The following is a 21,319-nucleotide window of genomic DNA, read 5'->3' on the forward strand; positions in this document are numbered from 1 at the left end:
ATCCACCACAGTGAGTCCACCAAGCACCTCCTCACTGTGATGGAGGCAAAAATCTTAGGGCTGCTGTCTCTTCCCTCCTCTTCTCCCTCTGCGCTGAGGCGATACCCCACCGAGCGATGGTAAGTCAGTCCCGCGGCTCACCGAGCTCCGCGAACGGGCCGGTTCAAACTCCGCAGCCCGGGGGTGGTCGAAGCTGCCACCCTCCAGTCCAGCGGACGCAGCTGTTGACGATATCGTCCACTGGCCCGCGGCCGAACCCCGGACTCAGGCCGCCGCCGCCAGAACGCCGTCTCAGCCACCGGAGCACCGTTCCAGCCCCGAGCCGGGTCGCCCTCACGTGAGCGCCGTTCCACCCTCGAGCCAGGCCGCCCTCACGGGAGCGTCTCAGCCCCGCGACAGGCCGCCCTCACGGGACCGCCGTTACTCTCGAGCTGCGCCGCCCTCACGGGAGCGCCGTTACCCTCGAGCCAGGCTGCCCTCACGGGAGCGTCTCAGCCCCTCACGGGAGCGCCGTTACCCTCGAGCTGGGCCGCCCTCACGGGAGCGCCGTTACCCTCGAGCTGGGCCGCCCTCACGGGAGCGTCTCAGCCCCTCACGGGAGCGCCGTTACCCTCGAGCTGGGCCGCCCTCACGGGAGCGCCGTTACCCTCGAGCTGGGCCACCCTCACGGGAGCGCCGTTACCCTCAATCCAGGCCGCCCTCACGGGAGTGCCGTTACCCTCGAGCCAGGCCGCCCTCACGAGAGCGCCTTACCCTCGAGCTGGGCCGCCCTCACGGGAGCGCCATTACCCTCGAGCCGGGCCGCCCTCACGGGAGCCCCTCACGGGAGCGCCGTTCCAGCCTCGAGCCGGGCCGCCCTCACGGGAGCGAGCCCAGGGCGAGTCCTGACAGGCTCTGCCTCCGGAGCCTCGAGGTCGCCAACTCCGCCATTAGGCCTCAGCGCAGACGGAGGCAGAGAAGGGGGATACGACAAGAAAGTCGCATTCCCCCGAAGGGAGAGACAGAAAGCCCTGTTTCAACCCCCCCCACACACATAACACAAACCTAAAAACCAAAACTTAACTAAACAAGACGAAAAAAACAACACAAAAAAGTAAAAACAAACGGACTGCAGGCTAGCTGCAGCCGTTCACCAGCGCCGCCACTTCTGGAACACGTGATACACGTAGCGCTACAATTTTTGGACCACCTTACTCACAATTGTCTTGTGGTGTCTTTTTATCAAGTTTCAATCACATTGGTGTTATATTTTACAAGTTATTCACATTTTTAACTTTATAAAACCCCACTTTGAGAAAAATTACTTGAACACTGCAGTGGCAGTTACAGCTGTGATGTCACAAAGGGATTGTAGCCCTGCCCGCTACAATGCTGCAAATCCCAGGACACTGAGTCCTGGCAAGAAATGCAAGTGCAATTGGATGTTCTTTTAAAGTTTAATGAGGGAGGGTGAATAAGGGGAAATGAGCCGCCCCTGCGGGGCTATGGGTGAGTGGTGGAATATTGCGTTGGGGGAACGGGTTGTGTTGGAGGAACAGGTGAGTGGTGGAATATTGCTTTGGGGAATGGGTTGCGTTGGGGGACCAGGCATCCCGTGGGGGCTATGGGTGAGTGGTTGAATATTGCGTTGGGGGAATGGGTTGCATTGGGGGACCAAGCCCCCGCCTGTGACAGGGACCCAACGTGTCCCATTTGGTCTAGTAGATATCTAAAAGGCACACATATCTATGAGTTAAGAACCTTGTCGTAATCAAATTGGAATGAATTACCATTACTGTTTTAGTTTTTATATGAAAGTCAACTGTTTACCGTAAACTTTCTGAAGGATTAATTCTTTGATCTTCAAAATAGGTACAGCAAATTTAAAGCTTGGTTTGATTCAGGATAAACAGGTTGAGTTGCAGGTGCAGATTTGAGCCCCATATCTGAGGAAGGATGTGCTGGCGTTGAAGTGGGTTCAGAGGTGGTTTTTGAGAATGACCCCAGGGTTGATTGGCTTAACATACGAAGAGCGTTTGAATGCTCTGGTGCTGTGCTTGTTGAAATTTAGAATGATGTGAGGAGATCTCATTGAAACCTACTGAACAAGGCCTAGATGGAGTGGAAGAGGAAGTTTCCAGTAGCGGGAGTGTGCATAAATAGAGGCCACAGCCTCAGAATAACAGGACATACCCACCTTTAGAATGAAGATGAGGAGAAATTTCATTAGCCAGTGGGTGGTGAATCTGTGGAATTAATTGCTATGGATGGTGGTAGAGGTATTGATAGGTTCTTGATTAGCATGGGAGTGAAAGGTTACAGGGACAACGCAGGAGAATGGGGTTGAGAGGCAAAAATAGATCAGCCATGATCGAATGATAGAGTAGACTCGATGGGCTGAATGGCCTAATTCTGCTCCTATGTCTTATGGTACCAGAAGCAAAGTGTTTGCCTGACAGGCTAAATGAAATTCAGCCAATGCAGAGGCCCAGATTTATACCCACAAAGGGCAAGGATATTTGTGAGGGAGTGCACAGATCTGCAGTAGTACATGAATGTTTTTTTTCTAGAAACAAAGAACTGCAGATGCTGGTTTACAAAGGAAAGTCACAAAATTCTGGAGTAACACAGCAGGCCAGGCAGCATTCCTAGAGAATAGTAACTGGGACTGTTCAGATCGGGACCCTTCTTCGGATTCTGAGGAAACCTCTTCAAAATGAGGCATACCTTGAGGATGTCTTGCAGTGGAGCAGTCACAATGCAGAAACAATGAACTGCAGATGCTCGTTTACCAAGGAAAGACACAACATTCTGTGAAAATCAGTAGGTCAGGTTGCATCCCTGGAGAACATGGATAGGTGACGTTTTGAGCCCCTAAATAAAATGTGTTGAGCAGTTAATCAATGATCCTCTGCAGATCTGGCATGAGTCTCTCCACTGCAAAATTAAATATCAATGTTCTTTGTGCCAGTAAAATAGGCAGGTTTGGACTCTTTGTCATATTTATGCTAAATTAACAATCAAGGAACTTTATTTCAAATTGATTACTTCTGATACCATTATTCTTATTCTTCATTCAAACAACAACTGGTTAAAGTTTAATTTTGATACATTGAAAAGCAATTTAATTGCTCAAAACAAGGTCTAAAATTGTGTTGGTTGGCATGTTTGCAATAACTACGCTCCACAGGCGTAGATTGGCAATAAGAGACCTTTTTCCTCTTATGTAAATTGCTCCAATTACCACAAATAAATGCAGTCTTGACATTGTAATAATCCCTTGAATGTTACCTGCACTTGATGAGAACGTGAAACAGCAAGCAAATGAAGGAGTACATCCACACCACCCTCTTCTGTAATTTTGTTTTGACTAAAGGGATTATTTTTATGTGCAACACCTACAAAGCAAAACATCTGTTATAATTGTTTAAGTACATGATCTAGATTCATAACTGTGATTATTTTTTTCTCCCGAATGTGAAGAAAGATTCAGAGATGGACCAGGTGAGAACAGGGTGGAATTTGGCAGCTCTTTCACATGGTTTCTCTCTGGCTCTTCCTGAATCTCCTCAACCCCACCTTAAGGGTAAAGCCAGCAATATGTATCCATGACAGTCTCACAATCATCTCAACTATACTTCCTCCTACTTTGCCTTGTGTAAGAACTCCATTTCAATCGTCCAGTTCCTCTATCTCTATTTTATTTATTCCTACAATTGAATTTTCCACACTGGCTTGATATGTCCACCTTCTTCCGAAACTGTGATTGTCCTTCTTACATTACAAAGCCCTGAACGCATTTCATTTGTTTCCCACATCTCTGCTCTCATTCTGCCTTCTCCTGGACAGAGCAAGGATAGAATTACCCAGCTCCTCAATGTCATCCCATCAGCTTTTGCTTTCAATTGATTGTGCAATTGCTGCCAATTCAACAAGATACTACCACCAAACACACATTGCCCTCTCTTCCCCTTTCAGCATTTTGACAGTACTATTCCCTTTCCGGCTTTCTGTCCCCACTGACCACTCTCTGTCTCATGCCACTTTCCATGAAACCACAGGAGATGCAACACCTCTTCTTTCATCTCAACCCTTCCTGCAATTCAGTGAACAGTGATTCACATGCATGTTTTCCAATTTAGTGTAGTACATTCAGTGCTCACAATATGATCTCCTTTACATTAGAGGAAACAAATTTGGATTGGGGGAGCACCCATGTTCAGTCTGCAGAGGTGACCCTAACTTTCCTGTTGCCTGCCACTCTAATACTCCATCCAATTCCCACTTTCACCTGTTACAGTGAAGCCCAGCATGAACTTCCACCTGGCATATTGCAGACTTCTAGATTTAATGTTGAATTCTACAAACTCAGATACCTTGCTTTCTCAGTCTGTATCAGAACTGGACATTTCCATTAAAAGTTATTAATCTGTGAGATTGGCTCCGTTTTTCTCTCTCCATTAGCAAAGCCTGACCTGAGGGACATGGATCACATCCCTTCCTGTTGCTGCATTTCACACTCCCCTGCCTGTTTTTCACTTCCTCACTGCTGCCATTGAACCATCCACCACTGCTCATCCCAAAGGCAACCCTAACTTCATCCTAACCACTATTCCCTCTGTCCTTTCTATCCCCTTCCCACGTTTTCTGCATCTTGAAACTAAATTGTTTTCTGTCTTTCCCAGTTTTGAAATGGAATCCTCACCCTCAAATGTTAATTCTGTTTCCTTATCCACAAATACTGCCGGAGCTGCTAAGTCTTCCAGCATTTTCTGATTTTTTGGGGGTTCAGATTTCTAACAACAACAGTTTTATTTTATAATAAGCAAAATGGCAATGGTATTTAAGTGTAGGGTTTTATGTAACATGTGAAGGAAAGAACTGCAGGTGCTGGTTTAAATCAAAGGTAGACACAAAATGCTGGAGCAACTCAGCAGGTCAGGCAGCATCTCTGGAGAGAAGGAATGGGTAACGTTTTGGGTCAAGACCCTTCTTCAGACATGTTTTATGTAACATGTTGAGTCAGTTGTTCAAAGTATTGGTTCAACTGCACTTGTAGTAGAGCAATCAGGTCAGAATGCTATAGGAAAGATGTGGATAGCTACAAAGGGTACGTAAAGGATTCACAAAGAAGATGATGGACTGAAGGCTTTGAGTTACTAGGAGAGAGTAGACAGGCTGGATTTTTTCCCCCTGGAGTGACGGTGGTTGATGAGTGACCTTACAGAAATTTATTAAATTATCCAGGGAATAGATCAGATAGATAATTGACCAAGGTTATACCAAAACTCTCTAGGCTTGTATCTCAACAAATGACAGCCTGAATATGGTGTAAAGGGCCTGTCCCACTTGTGCGTCATTTGCATGTCACACAGGTGGCACGCGAAGATTTTGTGAATCCCAAAATCCTGGGGCACGGTGCGCGACGGCGCATCACTGCCTACGCCACCACGTCTCACCACGCGCCATGTGCGTTGTGACGCGTAAATGATGTCGCGTAAATGACGCGCAAATAACGTCCAAGTGGGACAGGCCCTTAAGATTATCAAGGGTTCTTACATGAGTCAAAGCTTTTTAGAAGGAGTTTTGAAGAAACGGATAGGAAAGGGGAGAATAATTTCAGTGCAGGACGATTATTTAGCTGATGCACTAAATGCCATTTCAAAATGCCTGTGATATAACATTTAGTGATAGGAGTATACTAACCAACACACATTGTCCCCAGAACAGTGATACCACTCAACAATGTACGCAGAGATATTCTTGAGCTCCTTAAAAGTCGAATCAAGGGAGGGAGTCCATTTTCTGTACAAATTTTGTTTTGTTGTTCCTTGCTGCACTCACTTAGAGCAATCATTGCCTGGCAAGCTAAGCAAATAAACAACTGTTTATTTCAAATATTTACAGTGAGATGTGAAAAAAGATTGATTCACATAAACATTCTCACAAAATGCAATTCAAAATGATTAATAAAAACACCAAGAAGATGTAATAGCCAGGGATGAGGTAAAAATCTTTTCTTAGTTTGGTTAACTTAAGTATGTTATTCCATTGAAAAATAATGAAATAGCAATGCTATCTAAGCTATATTGAATAAAATGCTTAAGGAAAAGAAAGCCACAATTAATAAAAATGTTATGAATAAGTTAAGGAATAATTAGAAATCCAAATATTTATCAAACTATTTTTCCTTCAGAAATGATCGCAATTTATCCATTATACAAACTGATCCTACACATTTTATATATTTGCTTTCTGCAGAATTTTCAAATGTCCAATATTAGAGAATATACTTTTGTGTAATAAACTTGAATTAAAACAACTTAATTTAGTTATGCCCTAAGTAAACCATAATCATCTAACTAAATACCCTGTAAATTTTCCTTCATTAGATAGCAAACAATTTGTATGCTGATCGAGTTTATTGATTCTATTTGATGACTTCATAAAATGTTTTTGTATTTGTATAAAAACTAATAAATGCATCTGTTTGGCCTAAAGGTTTTTCTGTGGAGAAGGCTAATTCAAGTCAGTTATTAATTTATCCACTTTGATAAGGATATTAATTTGATTTTCTATTGCAACTGAATGATCATTTATCCAACTGTTTTACAGCCTGCCAATGAATAATACACAACAGTAGGAAGGCATTCGGCTTAATGTCAGAGGCCCTACTCTCTACCTTGCAGCCTTTCCATGCATATACCCACTTTTCTTTTGAAAGTTCCAATTCTATCCATCGTAGCATTCCAGATTGTTAAAAGTTGCTGTATGGAGTACATTTTTTTCATCTGTTCCTACTTTACCTGCTGCATTAAATATGTATCTTTCCAGATTTTCAGTCAATGGAGTTTCTTCTTATTCATCTCTAGAAAATGTCATAATTTTCAACATTTTTGCCAAATTTCCTTTAAACAATACTTTTGCAAGGTGAATAATCTCAGCTGTTTTGTGCATAATCCTAATGGTTTTAATTTACATTTTTAAGGAATGACACGATCCCGTAAATAGGAGAAGGCAGCACATCAACATGGACATTTCAATAGATAAAATAATTAATACAAAAATACGAAACATATGAAATTTCTCCATGCCTTCACTTGCTACACCAGAGTGTACTATCTGAAGCTGGCTGAGCGCAGTTGGATAAATTATAACCAGGTCGCTGTAATTGCCACTTGAAAGAACATATGGGGCCTCTCGTTTTCTGAACTCTCCCTTCTACACAGAAAACAGTACAAAGGTTCAAAACTGATATGTATAGGTGACAACATTTGCACCCTAAAACACAGATGCACAATGCATTAGGTTCTCAGCATTATTTATAATCATGTTAGAAGTCTATGCTTAGTGATACATTTCTCAATGCATCAACTTATTAGAAAATAACAATTACCAAATTACCAACATAGTGCATTTTATCAGATGAGGAAAGTAAAAGATCAATGATCAAATTATAACCAATATCCTTGGCCATATGTTTTCGCTGGGTGAGAGTCTGTCCAGCTAGTGCCCAAATAGCTGTTGCGGCTTGCTCTCTGATCTCTATTTCAAATACCTGAAGAAAAAAATGACAGGAGTTAAGTATTCCTGTAAGATGTACTGTACCACCACATTTCAGAGCATCATAATGAAGGGAACAAAGCAAGACTACCATTAATTACTCATCCCTATTGCTCACAGAAAGGTGGTGGTGAGTTTTCCTCTTAAATCACCCAGTTCAAATGTGGAAGATACTTTTGTGTTGTTCTCGGTGCGGGTGGAGGGAGGGATAATGTAATCATCTACATCTTTAGCACCACTAGATTTCATTGTTTCTGCACTTTCCTGTCTGATCTCATATTCCACCCCTCCATAAAACCGAGCTCACCAACACTCTAATGCCTGTTTCAGTGATCTGATTTGCTAGTAGCCTCTATAGAAGGAAATCAGGTACATTTGTGCACTTTGGCCTAAGTGTAACCTGCAACATAGCAATATTCATAGCAACATAGCATAATATGATTACAAATATACCCGACAGAAAATTTAGCCGACGTTTCTTTCGCCAATGAAAGGCAAAAACGTGTTATCACTTTGAGAAGATAAAACGAATAGCAAAGATGCAGGGGAGAAAAGTAAACACAGGCTGGAGAATATTTTATATATTTTTTAAGATAATGAAGGAAGCCATTCAGTCCATCAAATCTATATCAGCTCACAGAGCAATCCCCCCACCCCGATTCTACTGGATACCTTAACCCGAAACAATTTTTGTGCCCAATCAACCTGGTTACTATCATGTCTCTGGGATGTGGATGAAGCTGGAGAACCTAGCAGAAACCGAAGGGGTCACACAGAGAACATGCAAACTCCAAACAGACAGCATGTGTGGTCAAGATTGAAGCTGGGTTGCTGGACAAGGCAATGTTGAATGCCAACGCATGACTTAATTAAACTGCATGTGAGGTGTTCAAATTATTGGAAAGCAAAAAATGGATGTAAGTATGTTAAACAGAATTGTCTTTATAATGAATTAGAAGGATCATTAAACGTTCCGACAATTATTCCACATTTAAGAAGTCTTCAGACTTCTCCATTTATCAGGATCACCTGTTTCTGCATAATGGACAAGCTACCGATAAATAATGAAATAACCTGAAGAAACTCGACCCAAAATGTCACCTATCCATTTTCTCCAGTGATGCTGCTGACCCACTAAGTTACTCCACTATTTTGTATTTATCTACTGATAAATATGTGTACAATTTAAATAAATCACACTGATTTTGATAGTGAAATACCTTAAGAAGTTTCAAAATGTGTTTGTCGGCAGACAACTCAAGAAATTCTTTTTGTGTTGCAGCGTTTCTGTCAGCTAATACCTCCACTGCTGCTATGGCTTTTAGTTGCATCTTGATTTTCCGTCCACTGAGGATTTTTACCAGAGGGGGAATTGCCCCTTCAGCAGCAATCACATCCTGGTTCACACTGTGTCCACGAGCAATTTCAGCCAAAGCAAGTGAAGAATAGCCCTTCAGTACTTCTACGTAACATAACAATTCCACAAAAAAAGTTAGGTATCTGAATCTCACTACACATTCTAATACAGGTAATACATCCAACTGGATTGAAAGAATGAACAAAAAAAAAACAGACTTCTGGAGGAGCTAAGCGAGTCGGGCAGCATCTGTGGAGGCAGTGGGAGATTCAACGTTTTGGGCTGAATCAGGGCAGCGAGCGTAGCGGGGAAATTGCCAGCAATGAGAGGCTCACACTAGGCATCTTCACTCTACACTTTCAGTCCTGATGCAAGGTCTTGACTCGAAATGTCAACTATCCCTTTGCCTCCACTGCTGCTCCCTGACCCATTGAGTTCTTCCAACAGTATGAGATTTGCTCAGATTCTGGTATCTGCAGTCTCTTGGCTATCCGTCGAGGAATAAATACAAAGAATACCTAGTGCTCAAAATAAACAGCAGATTGTGAAACGATTCAAAGACAAACAGTTTTTTTATCTCTCTCAGTCATTTATTGATTACTGTCTTTATATATACAGTTCATGAGGGTTGAGTCACCGAGAACTGTCCGCAAGCTGATTTCTCATGTCAGAAACATCTATTTTCTATAGCTACCTATAGTATATCACTTTACATACACTTGCTGCAATTCTTTAATTTCATTAAATAATCACTCTAGGACTACCCATAATTAAACTAATGGAATATATACTCTATCCAGTCATTAATAAATACCATGAAACAATTTAATATTACTGTATTACCATTACCAGCTTGAATAAATATTTAAAAATCAATGATAGATTATGCCTAACATTGGATAACATTGGATAATCAGGACATTCATAACCCAGGAAGCCTGTGTACTACCAATTTATAATTCCTTCAATTTGAGGATTATACCATGGGGAAAACCTGCAGCTACAATGTTTTGTTAAAATCTAATTAAAGGAGAAAAAACAATCTTTGGAAATTGGAACTTAAAAATAGGCTCTTAAAGGCTCTTAAAAATAGCAGAGTCAGGGGATATGGGGAGAAGGTAGGAACGGGGTACTGATTGGGGATGATCAGCCATGATCACATTGAATGGCTGGCTCGAAGGGCCAAATGGCCTGCTCCTGCACCTATTGTCTATTGTCTATTGGAACTATCAATTACTTTCCGTATGTTCATGCCAATTTTTTTTCCAATTTCAGGACTTCAAATGAGGCACATTCTTTTTCTAACAGTGAAATAGACACTTAAGGAAATAATTAGGGAATCATGCATGTTGAGATGAATACTTGAGGGCAGATATCTATATTCACATTTTTTCTCTTCAACTAATAATGAACTCTATGGGGAAAGTAGGGATACAATTTCATGTCTACACCGTGTCTGTGACAAGTTATTCATACAACATATAACTAGTGTAAGTCTGAGGAAATCAATATACAAGCTAACTTTTATGCTTTTATGTTTATTTTAGCAGGAAGATCAGTAATGATTTTGGTAGAAAAACAATGTGTTTGGTGTTCTCCTCCCATACACATTCACCCGTTCATCTCCGCTCAGTTCGCATTAACCAACCTGATCTCCCGGTGGCTCAGCACTTCAACTCCCCCTCCCATTCCGAATCGGACCTTTCTGTCCTGGGTCTCCTCCATGGCCAGAGTGAGTCCCACTGCAAATTGGAGGAGCAGCACCTCATATTTTGTTTGGGTAGTTTACACCCCAGCGGTATGAACATTGACTTCTCCAATTTCAGGTAGTCCTTGCTTTCTCCCTCCTTCCCCTTCCCAGCTCTCCCACAGCCCAATGTCTCCGCCTCTTCCTTTCTTCTTTTCACCCCCTCCCCCCCCCCCCCACCCTCACATCAGTCTGAAGAAGGGTCTCGACCCGAAACGTCACCTATTCCTTCGCTCCATAGATGCTGTCTCACCCGCTGAGTTTCTCCAGCATTTATGTCCACCTGTCCACCTAACTTTGTTCATTCCTCCTTTTCCCTACCTGAACCGCCCATGGTTCCATCTGCTTATCATTCCCTCCCCATCTGGTTCCACCTTTCATCTACGTCTCTATTAATATTCTTCCATACCATTATGTACCGACAATCATTCTTGTTCCTTCTCAGTCCTGATGTGGGGCCTTAAGCTGAAACATCAACTTACATCTTTCCCCTCCTCAGATGCTGCTTAATATGCTGAGTTCTTCCAGCATTCTGTTTTTGTTCTAGATTCATACATTTGCAGACACTTTAGTCTTCACGTCCCAGTATGTGTTATTCTGAGAGAACATCTTTCATGCACGTTCCTATCAGCCCATGAATGTTGGGACATAATGTTGACTACTCTTCAATGAAAATGTAATCAGTTTAATCGCTCAAGGTCGCACTGGTCTTGTAAACTAGGGGTCATGAGTTCAAATCTCACTGGGGCCCGGGGCCTCGCTAGTTCCGTTTTACGGGTGGCACGGCACGGTGGCGCAGTGGTAGAGTTGTAGCCTGTACAGTGCTTGACGTGCTAGAAACCCAGGTTCGATTCTGACTATGCGTGCTGTATCTACGGAGTTTATATGTTCTCCCTGTGACCACGTGGGTTATCTCCGAGCTCTTTGGTTTCCTCCCACACTCCAAAGACATGCAGGTATTTAGGTAAATTGGCTTGGTGTATGTGTCATAAACATTTTGTGTAGGATAGTGTTAATGTGCATGGATCGCTGGTCAGTGCGGACTTGGTGGGCCGAAGGGCCTGTTTCCGCACTGTATCTCTAAAACTAAAACTAAAAATATGGGTAAAATGATATCAACTAAATATATGGATAAAATTATATCAACCAATGAAATATAAATGTTTATTTGCAGACTCTAACAAAGACAATGACAAATGAATGAATGTAGCCATTCCATTTTGTACATAAGATGGTTTAATTGACTGAAACTGCCCCAGCCACCTCATGTTGTGCCTATTATGGTATTTGCTATTCCATGTCAAATAGCGTCTCCTTGTTCCCTTTGATATTATGCAGAAGCAACTTTTAAGCTTATTTTTACAACCTAATGCCAACATTCATTGCAAATTAATCTCATCATCTGTAAATTAACATTCACCATTCTCCAGCCCACCCCCCTCCTTCCCATCTTTGCAGCTGGCATTTTGTCCACGCAAAATAAAATTGCAACTTAAATATTGGAAGAACATTTACTAAGAATATTACCTGAGCGGCCACTTAAAAGCTCCACCAAAAGTGGAATCGCCCCTTCTTTAACTACTAAGGTCTGATTGATCGGATTGTTAATGCATAACATCTGAATGAATTTAATTGCATTGACAAGTACGTCTTCAACAACCGAATTTAAAATCTGCACGAGAGGAGGAATTGCACCCTAGAAAATAAAAATGATGGGCGTTCCAGAACCTTTAATTGCACATAGTTCCAAGAAATTGCAAACCATCTACTAAGGTAATGTTAAGATAACAACAGAACCTATATATTGTAGCTATAGTTAATAAATGTATAGAATATTTTCTTTTTAACAGGTGTTTCCAATATTTTCCACTTTTTGTTTAAATCTCTGCTTAGTATCCTGTGCTAAGATGCAAAGAATTTACACTATTATTTTATTATCTTGTAGATCAACTCAAATTTCTGGTCAGGTTTCACATTAAAACCAAAAGAGCATCTGTATGTTTTATCACTACATTGACTGACTCAGTTGGATTAAGCTTGGGATAATTAAACTCTCGTTCTATCTGCAGAAATATAATTTTATTTATAATTCATTACCACCCTCTAGTGGCCACAACCATGACCTCAAACTCAACCACTGAAATCAATGAATGCTTGTTAAAATATGTGTTTCATTCCGAGTTTATGAAAAAATATATAATTTTACCTGAGGTAATGGGTAGTTATAATTGACCCTCACTCCAGAGAAAATAAATATCATCTGCTCCCAAATAATCTGCTCCCACTCCCAAATAATTTTCATAACCTGTGCTATGAATTAGCTTCATGACAATGGAAGAAAATTGGGCCAAATGGATTACAGAAGAAATGACTTAGCTGGTGAATCACTTAATTGATCAATGACCAATCTATTTTGACTAAAACTCTCATCTTGTATGTATGTATGTATGTATGTATGCATGCATGTATTTATGTTCCCAAAATCCAACCAAAACGGTACACGATAGCGCAACAATTTCAGGGGTGCCTTACTCACCATTCGCCTGGGGTGTGCTGTATCAAGTTTTGTTCAATTAAACAAAGTAATTCCCTTAATAAACTTTAATTTACTTATTTTTTAATTCAATAATTTTGTGTTTACATGACTGGCGTCACAAAGGGCACCCAACGGGTCCTCAGCACGCCTGCGCAGTTGGGGGAGGGTTGTCTTCGCCGATTTTCAGATTGCCATTTTTATCTAATTCCCAACGGGTTCACGGATCGTACAGCTTTGAACCAGGAATAAAGGTATCTCCTAATGGTCATATTCCAATAAGACTTTTTCTGAAGACAGAACCTGTATATGTGCATTTACTATTTTTTTAATGGGAATATTCAAGAATTGTATAAGTATAGAAAGATCATTTTTATATTATTTTATATCATGAGCTCTTGGTTGGAATAAAGCACCAAAGATGGCAGATTTAATATTTACATATGTTGTGAATATTTTAATTTGAAATGTTTTATGACGTCACAACAGGGATAAACTTTAATTAACCACTTGCCGGGTCCGTCGGGCCCGTCACAATTGAAAATGGCGCCCCCAACTGCGCACGCGTGGCCCGGCCACCCTCCCCCAACTGCGCAGGCGCAGCTGACAGGGTGAGATAGTCATTTTCAGATCGCCTTTTTGATGTAATCCTTCGGTGTGACGGGAACCCAACATGGGTCGTCTAGTACTTATTAAAATTCCCATTTACGCAAGACATCAGTAGTTGACATCTCCATGCCAAGGAGAATGTTTACTGATAAAATAATTAACTTTTCATCTTAAGAAAACATTAATTGAAATGTCACAACATTTCCTCAATAATAATTGGAAGCAGAAAACAATTAGACACAAAAATACTTATATTAATAGAGTTTATATTGACACAAAGCTAATTTATTAGCACCCTATTTTAAAAGCACAGGACAATTCAAGTTACTGATGGAGCAATTATATAACAGCATTTCAGATCAATCTTTTCCTTTTCATCCCTGTTTCCCATGGTTCACCACAAAAGGGAACCATGGTTCACTCGAAGGGCCGAATGGCCTCCTCCTGCACCTAATTTCTATGTTTCAATGTTTCATAGAAAGAGCTGTTGGGAAATCTGGTGAAGGTCTAACTTTTGTTTCTCATGAAATCCTGTTTGAACTGCATCTGCTGCTAATATATAGTTACATTGGAGGTGGAAGCTTAATAGGGAAATTTACAGATTGTTTCAGCGTGTAGATGTTTTTTTGGATAAACCTAAAATGCAGTAACATGCATGGCAGAAAATGGCATGAAATCTATGGAAACTGATTAATTCCGATGCGATTGACCAATTATTCATATTGGAGTAATGGCTTGGCTCTGCAAACCAATGATGTGTTAAACATGTTGCTCTGCAGAGAACTAGATAATGAACTATTGCCCATGATTCCCCACAGCACCTATCTTGAAGCAGAAATTAGCCAAGGTTCAATTGATAAAGTTAGAAGAGGGGAATCCATGTGGCGCATTGTGTCAATGCTGGCCAAAAATGGATTTTACTTCGGAGTTACGTGAGTGACTACGTGAAGAAGCCCGCCAGGACGCATGCGTGTCATATCGCTACACGCATTGCGAAACGTCAGATGCGGTGGAACGACGTTCCCCCGCAGCGGCAGTTTAACAGCCGCAACTTGCAGGTAAGAGTTTACTCTGCGGTCTTTTTTGTTTCCATTTCCAACTACAGGTGGGAACATGGACAAAACAAAGAAGACAAGGTCTGCGACAAAGCTGGTGAGGGAGGACCGCGGAGCAGCGGGCAGCCAGCAGCAGCCAACGGCACTTGGATCACCGATAGTGGGATCAGCTGTGCCCGATGTTGCCTCCGCACCGGCCAGATCCACGCGGCCGGGAGGTAAGTCTAGACAAAAAACAAACAAGGTCGTGGACTCAGAGGAGTCCGACTTTGAACAACCGCGGGCGGCCAGCGACCGTGAGTGCTGGAGCCGGATGGAGTGGTGTGTGGAGCATTTGCTCCAACGTGACAGACTCCGGGAGATGGAGTCGGGTCACAGTGGGCCCTATGATAAACCCACAGCAGTACCTCTTGAAGGGCTGCACAGTGCTTCTATCTCATCAGAGGGGAGCACTGCGGGTCAGTTCTGGGCTGACCTGGAAGAGGGGTCCGCAGAAGGAAAGACAAGTGTGCAAGGGGTGCAGGAACGAAAGAACCTACTGGACATGGTGTCCAATTTCATACAGCCAGACCAGACTGGCAAAATCTGGAGCCAAAGCTAGCTGCCAGTATAGACTATATGTCTCTAAACCAGTTACAAGAACAGGCTGTACTGGACACCACATCAAGACACCTGGCACCGGGCAACTGCATATCCCTGAATGTTCCAATAGTAAACACCTGTATATGGAAACACATTGGAATAGGAGTCAGGTGTATGGACGTCAAATTACAAAAATTATTGAAACTCCTAACAGCAGGGATAACAGCATTTGCACGCACAGTGGATGAAAGGGACTCCATCAAAAACCCACTACAGCCAAAGACAGCACCCCTACGCACCCACCAGCAGAACAAGAATGACTGGTGAAAGCTCGAAGGCAGGTATTCAAAACATGACTCTTTTTTAGGCCATGGCCCAGGCCGGCCTTCTTGGAAGATGCGCGGTGACCACAGATGTTACTTAAAATTCAACTGGATGGGACAACGGTGGCAGTATAAAGCACTGCCAAATGGGTTATCATCAGCCCCCAGGCTGTTCACAAACATTTTGAAACCAGCCCTAGCGTTTCTACGGAAACGAAAACACATGGTCATGGCATATTTAGATGAAATACTCATTGTGGGCAAAACTTTGGAATTGGCCAAACAAACCGTAACAGCCACAAAACAGTTATTTGAAAAAACTGGGATTTATTATCCATCCAGTTAAATCTAAACTAACGCCTTCCACTACTATGGACTATTTGGGGTTCACCATTGACTCAGTTCACAAATCGGTGACTCTGCCTAAGGGAAAGGCTAGAGATTCAATAGAGGCTTGCAATAACCTCATTGACATCAGCAAACCATCCATCAGATTGGTAGCAAAGTAATTGGCAAAATGGTGGCTGCCTTTCCAGCCACACAATTTGGACCTCTACATTACCAAAACTTACAGAGAGCAAAAATACAAGCACTCAAAATCAATGCAGGTCACTTTGACAGACCTATGAAACTACCAATCAAAGCTAAAATGGAACTAAAATGGTGGATAGATAACATACTACAAACTGATGCCAGTGCACTTGGGTGGGGAGCCACCAATACCATCACCAGCTGTGGAGGTAGATGGACTGCTCAGGAGGCATCATTATTACTCACACTGGGCATAAACTACCTGGAAATGTTGGGTGCATTCCATGGCCTAAAGTCATATTGTACTGGGTCATATCACCAGCATGTTAGACTACAGATAGACAATACCACCGTGGTAGCATACATTAACCACATGGGTGGAAACAAATCGACATCATGTGACAATCTGGCTAATACAATTTGGCAATGGTGTATCCAGAGAGATATTTGGATATCAGCCACTTACCTACCAGGAAGACTAAATTTAGTGGCAGACACCAGGTCACGCAAATTTAATGAAAACACCGAATGGATGTTGAATAAAATTAAAAAAAAAAAAGTATTTGCTGATATTACAGCAAGATATGGAACACCAGATATCGATCTATTCGCATCCAGACTTAACCACCAGTTAGCAAATTATGTTTCATGGGAACCAGACCCTGGGGCAGCGGCAACAGATGCATTTTCGCTGCATTGGGGGGAAATTGTTTATTTGCGCATTCCCTCCTTTCTGCCTCATCAGTCGGGTATTAAGGAAAATACAACAAGACTCTGCGTCTGGTATTTTGGTAGTACCCGATTGGCCTACTCAACCATGGTTCCCAGTGGTACTAAACATGGTATTAGAACCATGTATCACCATCCCACATAGACCAGATTTATTGCTACATCCCGTAACAAGGGATAGCCACCCATGCCATAACCATTTGAACTTATTAATTTGTAGAGTTTAAAAACACCTCTACTACAACTGGGACTGACGGACCGAACAGTGAACATGATCTCGGCGGCCCAAAGACAGTCAACCAAAAAACAGTATCTGGTCTATATCAGGAAGTGGGAGATGCATTGTCACAAAAACAACATCACCCACAGAGACATGAACATCCCGTCTGTTCTGGAATATCTGGCAGGCCTCCACTATGATGAGGGGCTCAGTTACAGTGCCATCAACTGTGCCAGAAGTGCCCTATCGACTTACCTATGGCAGGGGACAGAGCGTTACTCTGTTGGGACTCACCCACTGGTAACAAAACTTATGAGGGCAATTTTTAATACTAATCCCCCAAGAACCAGGTACTCCCAAATATGGGATGTAAGTATTGTCCTGAAGATGCTCAGGAATTGGTCTCCAGCAACAGCTCTGTCCCTACACAGACTGACGTTAAAAACAGTCATGCTAATGGCATTGGTCACGGCACAGAGGGTACAGTCACTGCATAAACTAAGACTGGACAACATGACTTCCTCAACTGAAAATATTACGTTTCATATCTATGAATTAGTAAAGCAGAACAGACAGGGATCAGCAGGCCTCAATATACAATTTAGGTCATACCCAACAGATGACCGTCTCTGTATAGTAAGACATTTGTCGTTATACATGGAGAAAACGAAAATCATAAGAGGCAATGAGAAGGCACTTCTGGTCAGCCACAAGCAACCACACAAAAGAGTGACGGTCCAGACCATCTCAAGATGGCTGAAACAGGTGCTAACACAGGCTGGGGTGGATACTAATATTTTTAAATCTCATTCCACCAGGGCTGCAGCTACATCGGCAGCGATACAGTTGGATGTACCAATGGACCAAATCCTCAAGGCAGCAGGATGGTCAGGGGAAAAAACATTCCAACTATTTTACAACAAACCAGTAATGAAACCTGGAACGTTTGCAGAAACAATTTTAAGTTCTGTAAATTAATTTAAACCCATAAAAAGGGGTTATAATTTTGTGTTCATAAAATTTATGATTTCAATGTCGAATTCATGTCCAAATTATGTTAACACAATTCCTCCTACAGTCATCAAGGCAGACGTGATGCATGGACTCGTTTCCACGGCATGAAATCACAGAGCTTTAAAATCTTCACGTAGTCACTCACGTGACTCCGAAGTAAAATAGTGAGATTAAACGAGAACTTACCAGTTTGAAGTTTGATCTGTATTTTATGAGGAGTTACGATGAGGGATTACGTGCCCTCCGCTTCCACCCTTGATCATATACTCAACTGGTATCTCTTCTCTAATCTTACTATGTTTAGTCATTACAGTTATCTGTGATTTCACACCGCTGCTTTGAAGAATGGCACGCATGCGTCCTGGCGGGCTTCTTCACGTAATCCCTCATCGTAACTCCTCATAAAATACAGATCAAACTTCAAACTGGTAAGTTCTTGTTTAACCTTACTATTTTAAATTACAGGATTTTATACTAGTTCTTGGTTCAATCGTTTCACGAGCTGCAAACCCTAAATTTGAGAAGAACCTCAAGTGAAAAACAATTATAAAAAATGGAATGTTGCGATTAATTTAATTGTCAGGCAAAAACAGAGATTTTTAAAATCAGTTTACAAGATTGTGAAGACTCAGTTTATTCTGGATCTAACTTGCAGTTGAAATTTTTTGTTCTTTTGTCCAATGGCAGCCTTGTGGAAACTACTCTGACATTCCTTCAGTGGTATAAAAGAGAAATCATTTTAAAAGTGCGTCTGCTCAGCTAAAAAATGATATATTTGTGCAAGTTGTATCAATAAATTTGTGATGACTCACCCTTTGGTAATACAGTGAACTATACTTTTTATAACAATGGAGTATAATGATTAAACATTACTTACAAGAGTAGCAATGAGACTGGCATTATTTTTAACCTGGGCAATGTCAAAGAGAATGACAGAGCAACGAGACTGAAGCTCCGGCTTGTTACTGTACAGCAATGAAATAAGCCCTGGGATGATACCAAAATCAATAACTGATTCACAGGCTGGTAGATGGAAGGAGAGATTACACAGCACCGCAGCAGCAATACATTGCAGTGTCTCTTGGTTACTGTTCAACAGATCTATAAGAGGAGGAATGCTGCCTATATCAAAAAAAATAAAACAGTGTTAAGTATGACATCATCCAGCTTCTCAAAAATGCAACTAACATTTAATATGTCTACAAAGTTTGTGGAGAAATTATATAAATAGAAAGGCATGAAATCAATTTTCAAAGGGCAAATATATTCCAGCAGACAAATGGCCCCTCTTACACTAAAGGTTTCCATGTTTCAACTTAGCACAACTATAGCTGGCATTATTTTAATACAATTAAAGCATCTTTGGTTTAGCTGCCGGGATTCCAATAGAGTTTGCAATGTTCATTTTATGCCTGCCTGAAGGAATAAGAGTGTGTTTTTCCTGACGCCAACACCATGCGAGATTTTCATCTTCCATACATTAGCAATATATGATTTTTTTACCTCACTTCATGAATTATTATGAATACTAATCATTTGTAAATGTGCTTGGCTTCTAAGTGCTTTCTAAAGTAGTCCGAGTCTGAAGAAGGGTCTCGACCCGAAACGTCACCCATTCCTTCGCTCCATAGATGCTGCCTAACCCGCTGAGTTTCTCCAGTTTTTTGTCTACCTTCTAAAATAGACTAGTAAGCCACTCAGTTTTATCATTACCACATGCCCAAATAGAGAAAAAAATAAAAATGGATGTTCAGCCTAACGTTGGACACCAACATCAGACACAGGAAAATTATTCCCAACTCGGTTGATTTACAAAGTCCTGTTCTCAAACATCTGGTGACTGCTGTACAAAATGGGACAGTTGTCCAACAAACTGGTCAAGCAACATCCTGACAAAGTCTGGCTGAAGAAGGGTTCCCAGTCTGAAGAAGGGTTCTGACCCAAAACATTATCTGTTCCTTTGCTCCAGAGATGCTGCTTGACTCGCTGAGTTGCTCCAGCAACAGTCTGACAAAGTTGCATTAAAAAAATCAGAATTTGTGAGCCATACTCCACCACAATCCCTGGGACAGTTTCATCAGTGAAGGCAGCACAGTAATGTATGGGTGGGTGGGAGTAGAAGATAGACTTCAGCATCGACTCCAGACCACATGAAGCAACATGATTCCAGGTGAAATATACGCTAGGAAACTTGGTCTGGATTATCATCTGCCATTCTGACTCAGTGATCGTCCTTGTTGAACAACACTTGGGAAAATGACTGGAAGGGCATAAAATGTAATCTAGTGAGGTCCTTCAATGCTGATCACCACGAGTGTCTTAATGGCACCATCAGTCAGTAGCGGAGTTGGCCAAACCCTGAAGAACTTTGTTGACATACTGGGTGTACAGTAGATAGTGAGTGAACTCCCATATGGGATAAACCTATTTTTACTCATCTTCACCATTCCACCTAGAGCAGTTACATCGGTTTACATTAGCAACACACAAAGTTACTTCATCACACAGTCCTTAAAACCCAATGTTCACACTGATGATACATTCTACCATGTTATGCAGTGCAGAATCAATAGACTCCCAGACTGGGATAGGCTATAAAACTGTGAGCTAAAAATTGACATCCATGAGGCACTGTGGACTCATCAACAACAGAAACATACACCACTACAATCTAATCTCATTACCTGCCACATCATTAATTCTACCGTTACTATCAAGACGTGGATGCAAACTGGGTTCAATTACCCATGCAGAAGCACATGTTGGGAGCTGCACATGCCATTCTTAAAAACAATGAGATGCCAATTTAGTGAAGCTGCAAATAAACAGTAAAAATCAGTGTGCAATAGTAGAGCTAAATGATCTCACAACCAACAGAACAGATTGAAGCAGTTAAGTCCTACCACTTCAAAACATGTAGTAGATAAATAAGCAGCTATTGGGAGTAAGAAGTTCCAAGAATAAACCCACCTTCAAAAGTCTTGGCACTCAGCAAGTGAGTGCTAAAGGTTGCGGTATTTGCCACCATGTTCAATCACACCCATCTCAACTTCCGACATTGCAGAAACCAGACTCTA

At 41.8% G+C, this 21,319-nt stretch overlaps 1 protein-coding gene across 1 annotated transcript in view; it reads right to left on the reverse strand.

Moving 5' to 3' along the window:
* Nucleotides 1–21,319, reverse strand: part of ankar (ankyrin and armadillo repeat containing) — a 99,583-nt gene that overhangs the window by 24,629 nt on the left and 53,635 nt on the right. Inside the window, exons 11-16 of the mRNA XM_033023465.1 lie at nucleotides 19,120–19,364; nucleotides 12,174–12,342; nucleotides 8,763–9,004; nucleotides 7,384–7,537; nucleotides 5,686–5,847; nucleotides 3,271–3,377 (exon numbers count right to left, since the gene is read on the reverse strand). Of these exons, the coding sequence (XP_032879356.1) occupies nucleotides 3,271–3,377; nucleotides 5,686–5,847; nucleotides 7,384–7,537; nucleotides 8,763–9,004; nucleotides 12,174–12,342; nucleotides 19,120–19,364 (1,079 nt within the window). The remainder of the gene's footprint in view (nucleotides 1–3,270; nucleotides 3,378–5,685; nucleotides 5,848–7,383; nucleotides 7,538–8,762; nucleotides 9,005–12,173; nucleotides 12,343–19,119; nucleotides 19,365–21,319) is intronic.

This window comes from Amblyraja radiata, chromosome 7, assembly GCF_010909765.2.
Source record: "Amblyraja radiata isolate CabotCenter1 chromosome 7, sAmbRad1.1.pri, whole genome shotgun sequence".
Classification (NCBI taxonomy): domain Eukaryota; kingdom Metazoa; phylum Chordata; class Chondrichthyes; order Rajiformes; family Rajidae; genus Amblyraja; species Amblyraja radiata.